The sequence below is a fragment of the Gavialis gangeticus genome, unplaced genomic scaffold, assembly GCF_001723915.1.
Source record: "Gavialis gangeticus isolate Ggan-Ray unplaced genomic scaffold, GavGan_comp1, whole genome shotgun sequence".
In the NCBI taxonomy this organism is placed as follows: Eukaryota; Metazoa; Chordata; order Crocodylia; family Gavialidae; genus Gavialis; species Gavialis gangeticus.
Genome location: NW_017729022.1, coordinates 14,713,847 through 14,721,237, shown reverse-complemented (window position 1 = coordinate 14,721,237; position 7,391 = coordinate 14,713,847). Strand labels below are relative to the sequence as shown.

At 45.6% G+C, this 7,391-nt stretch overlaps 1 protein-coding gene across 3 annotated transcripts in view; it reads right to left on the bottom strand.

Moving 5' to 3' along the window:
• ANO6 (anoctamin 6) overlaps window positions 1–533 on the bottom strand; it is a 160,240-nt gene extending 159,707 nt beyond the window's left edge. For all 3 annotated transcript variants that reach the window (XM_019514613.1, XM_019514616.1, XM_019514614.1), the window contains exon 1: window positions 297–533. In XM_019514613.1, coding sequence (XP_019370158.1) covers window positions 297–366 — 70 coding nt within the window. In that variant the 5' untranslated portion in view covers window positions 367–533. The remainder of the gene's footprint in view (window positions 1–296) is intronic.
• Window positions 534–7,391: the final 6,858 nt, after the last annotated feature.

Sequence of the window (7,391 nt, the reverse complement as noted above, 5' to 3'; positions counted from 1 at the left end):
GGTTGAGGGCTTACTACGCCAGACCTAAAAAGGGGGGTTTTTGGGGGGGGGGGGGGCGGTGAAGTGAGACTGAAGCACAGAAAGCGGTATCCCTTACCCCTGCTCCTTCCCGAGAAGAGACTTGAAAATCCTGCTACAGAGCAAAGGAAGCTTTCACTTTTTCTTTGCGGGGAAGCCTTGTGCGCTCTGCTGCAAAACTCCGCAGCCTGCAAAGCCCTCCGAGCGCTTGCTGTACTGAACTCCCTTGATTTCTGGAGGGGGCTCCCGGCCCCCCTGCTCAGATGCCTTTTACTCACCAACATCCCCATCCTCGTCCTCCTCCTCGTCTTCCACTTCCACCAGCACGTCCTGGTTCAGCGCAGCCATCCTTCCCCAGGCTCTGCCCCCAGCCCTCCCCTTCAGGGCCGGAGCAGGCTGGCACACGGGCTGTCCTTGCCCCGGAGCAGGGTCGGCTGAGGGGCGGGTGCGATGCGGAGCAGCGGGGAGCCCAGCCGGAGCCGCCCGCTCTCTCCCGCCCAGCCCAGCCCGGCAGCTCAGCAGCGGGGGCGGGGGAGCGGCTGGAGGCACAAAACGCAGCTACGAGCAAGGGCCTCCACCCTCCCGGCACCCTCCACCTTCCGGGAAGGTCACTGACGGGCCGCAGGGCGGGACGAGGGCGAGCACCTGCTCTTGCAGTTAGACGAGCTAGGAGCGGGGGAAGTCCAGGCTGGGGGCATGGCTCTTGTCTGTGCACAGGAGATTTTTTTTTTTTAATTAATATCTTTCGTGTTCCAGGTCGAATTAGCCAAAGCAGCTCCACATCATATGGCTTGAGTTTCCAGAACTCAGTTGTTCTGAATGCCCTGGATGGCGCTACAACAGGCAGGCATCCTCCATCCCCCTGGGACTTCAGACCCATACAAGCTTTCATTTCTACCCAGGAGGACTTCTGCAATTTTTCTCCTATGCCTGAAGGAGGGTGCTTGTGCCCAAGAGGTTGCAATTAAAGATTTTTTTTAATTTTTGTTTTGCAAAAATCTAGTTGGCCTAGTAAAAGATATCACCTCTACCACAAGTCCTGATCCCAAATCCACGGGAGGCATCCTACCTGCGGGCCCAAGACCAGAGGTCTTGGGGTTTGGATGCCCCCAGATATTACAGGCAAGCATCCTCCAGCCCAGACTCTTTAGTCTGGCATATCACATACTCCCTACACTCAGTCTTTGAGCAGATAGGGCAGAGGTTGACCCCCTCCTCTCCTGCTTTCTACCTCAGGCATAGGCACCCTCGAGCTGCTGGGCCCTGTCACACTCAGACCAGCCAGATTATCCAACCGGAGCTGAGGGAAAAAGCAAAGCTCTCCCTATGAAGTGTCCCTGGGCCTTTCTGGTCTGTACCCAGGGACAGAAGCCAAGTTAGCAAAACAGACCTTCCTCCTACCTACACCTATTTTCAAAGGGGTCACTGAGAGGGAAATGGGGATTGCAATTAAAATGCTGGGCCTAGGGTGGCCATCATAGAGGACAGTCCAGTTTTCTGCTACTCTGTCCTCTATTGATATGAAACCTGGCACCTTTATGTCTTCTATTTTTCTCTTCAAGATTTTTCAAGAGAAAAATAGAGGACATAAAGGCATTGGGTTTCATATCAATAGAGGACAGAGGACAACTGGACTGTCCTGTATGATGGCCACCCTAGCCACCTCTATGATGGCCATCCCATTATCTCTGTATGTAAATCCATGTCCCTGTATGTGTGAAATGAAAAGCACGTGTGTAACAAACAGTGGACTGATTTACATGTGCAACAAAGACTGGATTTCCTAGAGACTTCTGGAACTGGTCGTAATCCAGGGAATAATTCTGCTTTATTTCTCTTGAGGTAGAATAGGTCCCATTCTGCTTGGCCAGTGATTCTCAACTAAGCAGATAAGTGCAGGCTCAGGTTTGTCCTTCACCTTCATTACCCAGCTCCTTTACAAAGGGGTAAGCACTGTAATATATCGTTTTGAAATTGGGTACCAACAATTCACCAAAGTTAATGGAGAGGTGCCTCGAGTCCATTGATGGGTGCCTTGAGTCCAAAAAATGCTGAGAACCATGGTGGTAGGCACTATATAACTGAAGACAAGGTATTGCCCAAATGTGTCTTAAGTTGAAAGCGTAAGAAGCAAGGCCTGTGAGAGAAACTTGGGGGTTCAGTCCTGGTAGGGCCCCCCTAAACTGTGTGGTGCTCTCAGGCCTGGGGAGATACTTTCTTGTTTTGAACTGGTTTGGAGGAAATTGAAAGTAGAGAGGCCACCCATTTTGAAATCATATATTGTAAATAACTTCCTAGGTTGTTAAAAGGGAAAGTATAAAACATTCAATTTATGCACTTTCTGTTCACTCTCAGCAGACAACAGCATGGTACAATCTCTTTCATAAACTAACGAGTTCTGTTTTAAAGTTAGTTAGGGAAATAACAGGTTCCTTAGCAGAAACAGTAGCAAAGATTTGAAATAGTGACTGGTGCTGTTAGGTGCTTCCATTTGTTTTGAGAATCCACCCTCTGAAAATCAAATCAGGTAACATTTAAGGTGCCTCAAATTGGACATCCAAAAACCAAGGTACTCCAAATACTCAACACTCAGGAAAATCTTGAGCCTACATGCGTAACAAGGGTAATACATGTGTGAAAAGGGAATCTATTCAGGGGGAAAGGCAGAATTGTCACAATGTTCTCCATCCTCTGCATCTCAGTTCTGTCATGGCAAAAGTGTTTATTAAATGGCGGAAGCTGTATCAGCCAGCATTCCCATGCAGGCACATAGATCCATTCCACTCTGCTTGTTCAAAAGGAAAATAGAGAAGTGCTAAAGCCCAAAGTGATCTGGCTATATGCTAGTGGCATTGGGAATTGTAAAAGGAACAGAGCTTAATAAGGAATAAGAGCCAGTGGTAGAGAATTCGACAGAAAACAGGCTAGTCGAGAATAGTGTTGAAAGATTAGGTCAAAGCAACCTGCTGTTGCAGGTGAAAAGGAGGAGAGAGGTTTTTACTAGACCCCTATTTTCTATATCTGAGCATGACATTTCTGTGTCCAGGCTATTGCAATTCACACTGCTGGTACCAGAGGCTGAGTGGCCCACAGTGCTTGGGTTGCTTAAAGTCTGACAGCCTATCTGGTAAATTATTAACACTATGCTAATGAACAAATCCAGAAGCTATTTTCTTCTTTTGTTCCCTCAAGGATCAGTCTGTCTTTCAATAAACAGATGTGGGTGGGACACCACAAGGGGGCCTATTGTTGCAGTGGGTCCAAGAAATGAGACCTTCTTGTCAATATTTGAAATGGCAGTACTTCTTTTATTGATAAATTTAAATTGGAATGTTTTGGGGGAATGTGCAGTGCTGCTATCAGCTTGCTCCAGCTGGGGGTTGTGGGGAGTGACTGTGTGGGGAGCTAGGCTTGGCTGGAGACTATTGCAGTGGCATGCAGGTTTCTCTTTTTAGCCATGTTCCCTTCTCCCTTGCCCTCTCCACCCCCAGTGTTCCCTGCTGGCATGCACCAGAATCAGGAATCTACATACCACCACTGTCTCTAGCTGGTTCCCCACATACTCACTCCAGTGGGGCAGGAGCATGTCAGGAATGGCTCTGGGGTTCCCTTTGTGCTTGGAGCATCTGAACACAGTGTCAGAAGAGGGGTGCATCCACATGTACATGGGTGCGCCATCCGTGAATCCACCCTGATCAAACCTCTGGCCCCAGAAGGGGCTTCTGTGTCAGAAAGTGAATATTGCTCTGCTTGCTAGATTTCCTTCCAGAAAAACCCGAAAACCAAAACAAAACTGAGATCAGGTTATTCAAGAAAATGCATAACCAGTCCTATAACCACTTTGCAAATGCAGTGGACTGTCTAGTTCACTGGAGCTGCACTATCCTTATTGCTAATTCCACGTTTCTCTGTAACTGAAAATAGTATTAGGAAGCTTCAAAGTAAATTAATGGCATAATAGGAAAGATAAGCATTTTATAGACTGCTGAGCTACACACAATGCTTGTCCCTGGAATCTGTTTAACAAGGGTAGCTGTAGGATCCAACTCAGCATACCTGTTTTCCCCCATACATTTTTTGATGTGTAACTTTCTGTAAAAACAAACCTCTTTAGATCTCAGTTGCCATTAATCCCTAAGTGTTCAGTTTCACAAAGTATATTAAAGTAGAGTTACATAGTTTCATAATAGACAATGGGAGTTGGTGACTTATATTCCCATAAAACTCTTTGAAAAAGTATGGCTATTTTTTCTTAACTTTACACCTGATGCACATACTTCCATACATACTCTTGGCAATGCATCAAAACCCCAGCAGCCTGGGTTTGTTACTTCTGTGAAGCACTTATTAAAAAGGCAGCGGATGATGAGAAAAATGCAACAGCACCACCCTGCTGCGATTTCATTGTCAAGGAGATAACAACAGAAGATCTGTTAAAACAAATTTGGTTTTGTAAGCTCTAGTTAATGAACAGAATTTTGCCAAAGCAAGCTAATGTAATGAAGTGTGGGGAGTTTAAAAATATCTTCTTCCTAATGCTGCACAGGGCTGCTTACAAATTTTGATAAAAAAATAAAAACAATAAAAATCTCTTCACATCCTTGGGAAGGGAAGAAAGCAAAGCAATGGAAGTACATAGAGCCAGAGAAAAAATAAGGCGATTGCTTGCATGAGTAGGGGTTTCATAAAAATCATTAGAATGTAGGGTAAGAAGGGAAGTCAAGAGGTCATCTAGTCCAACCGTTGGATCAACTCTGACAAATGTTAGTCTGAACTATTCTTTAAAGCCACCTATGAAGGAGATTCTGCCCCACGGTATAGAAATGTGTCCATGGAGATTACAGCACCCGTGGGCTTCCCATCCCAGTCCTGGGCTTCCTTGAAGTTGGAGGAATCATTGTGGTACCAGGAAGTAGTGGGGATGATAGAGGAGGTGATGGGTGGCCATGGCAACTTTTTGCCAGATGCCCCAGAAGAGAATTTGCAGATGTCTCCAGCTCCTATAAAGCATATGAAGTAAAAAAGCATGTGCCCCACAAAGAAAAGAATGTACAGCAGCAGAGGTTCTTGCTGTGAATCACAACACTTACTTGGTGAATTGTGGACCCCTTTGATGACTCTGAAGATAAGCTTTTTCAGAAAAGGAAATCCTTCACAATGTCACGAGACCTGAACACAGTGCCAGACAGAAAGCAGAAGAGATGTGTGCCCACTAAATTGTAGGATTACATGAAGTGATTTCCTCTAACCCAGCATGATGGACCTGACAGCAGCAAAATCAAGAGGAATGGGCCTGTGTTCATTTATTTGGAGTTTCTGAGATGGCACCTGCTGAAAGCAAGCATAGCTGCACAGGGGAAGCTACAGAGGCTGGTGGGCTATTGCTGGTGAAGCAGCTGCAACAGTAGCTGGAGAACAAAGAAGCCAAAGGAGAAGCTGAATGCCACACAGATAAAATAAGTGGAGGACTACCTGGCTGGAGGGGCAGATGAGTTCTTGAAGCATATGGACATCCAGACAGGCTCTGGAGAGAGAAGGTGGTTGAGGGCACCAGGGGCCTAGGAGAAGTGTAACTCATTGAGGTACACGGAGCTAGTGGGGAGGTGTTCATTGCTAACTCCCACAGGTATATCTGGGTACATCAACACAAGTCATTTACTGTGGAGCTGTCTAATTAGCTCCGCAGTAAAGTCTCTCCATCTACACATGCGGCCCTATTAGGTTGTGGTAAACTAATAAACACTGTCCTAAGTTAATAGTTGTAAACACAAGTATTATCCTGTGTCAGCGTTATTTACTGCACAGCAGTACATGTGTAGATGCTGACAGGGCTGACTGGGGCACAAGGGTGCTTCAGTGCATGGGCTGTCTGCCTGGGCTGGCATACTGACCCTCTGGGACCCCTGTGAGCTGGGGCTGCTCCCATCCAGCTCAAAGTATTGCAGCTCTGGGTGCACATGTAAATTGCAGCACCCAGGAGCAATAAACTCCAGCATGATATATGGTGGTCACTAGTGTTGCCCTGGTGACAGCAGCCAGAACTGGGAGGATAAGGTGGCGATGCAGAAGCAGGAAGAGCAATCTACATTTGATATCCACAGTGGTGGAGATTGTTTGTCACCAAGCTGCAGGCATGTGGGCATGTGACACTCCATCATAATCCTGATGGTAGGAGGAGCCAACCTTCACTGTGTGTGAAACCTCACCACTGACTATGCAATGGAGATGTAGCCTGGCTTAGAGGTGATGGACATGGTAAAGGCTGTGATATCTGAACCAACAGCAAAGGCACAAATGATTCTACACCCTCATGGTTTCCTCTTTCTCAAACAACTGGCATCGAAACCTAGTGCTTATGGCTGCCAGGGGCAGCAACATTCCTAGGGAACCTTCCTGAGTCCTGTGAATATATGGAATTCTTTTGGAAAGCCTTTAGCAGGCTGCTCCCACTCTTGCTGCCTTCCCACTCTTTGCCCTTGCTGCCTTGTCTGGTCTCTTCATTCTATATTGAACTTTGTCCTGAGCTACAGCAAAAAGGGGCCCTCTACTTCACATCTCCCTGCCTCTGTCTCTCTCCTTGTTATCCCACGGTGTGCAGGAGTAAATCCTGGTGACTGTTTTGTTAAAAAAATACACATCTCTAGGTAACCTGTTTCAGTGTTTCACTGCTCGTATAGTTTTTTCTTACATCCAACCTAAATCTTCTGTGCTGCAATTTAAGTTGATTTATTCTTGGCCTTTCCCCAGTGGCCATATACAGCAATCAATCACCATTCCCTTTATGACAGCCCATTACAGATTGGAAGACTGTTATGTTCCCCATCACTCTTTTCCAGACTAAACAAATCCATTTCCTTCAACATTTCCCCACAAGTCATGTTTTCTAAATTTATTTTTAGTTTGGTTGTTCTTCTCTGGATTCTCTTTATCTTTGCTACATCTTTCCTAAATTACAATGCCCCAAACTGAAAATAGTACTTTAGTTTGGCTCAGCACTGTGTGCAATGGAAAAATTGCTTCCTATGTCTTACATAAGGCACTCTTGTGAAACCATGACAGAATGAAATTTGCCTTTTTTTACAACGGTATCAATTGTTGACTAATGGTAGGTTGAACTCTACCGTAGCATCCAGATTTTGCATCTTATCTATGACTAAGCATTTATTCCTTATTTTGTGTTTATGAATAAGATTTTTTCCTTTCTAAGTGGATATAGTAGTTTGCACTTGTCTTTACTGAATTTCATCTTGATTTTGGACCATCTCTCCATTTTTTCCTGAACATATCCTCCAAAACACTTTCAGGACAAGACACTATGCAGGACAAGACATATTTTTACATGAGTATACCAGAAGCAAAAAAAATAGACTTCA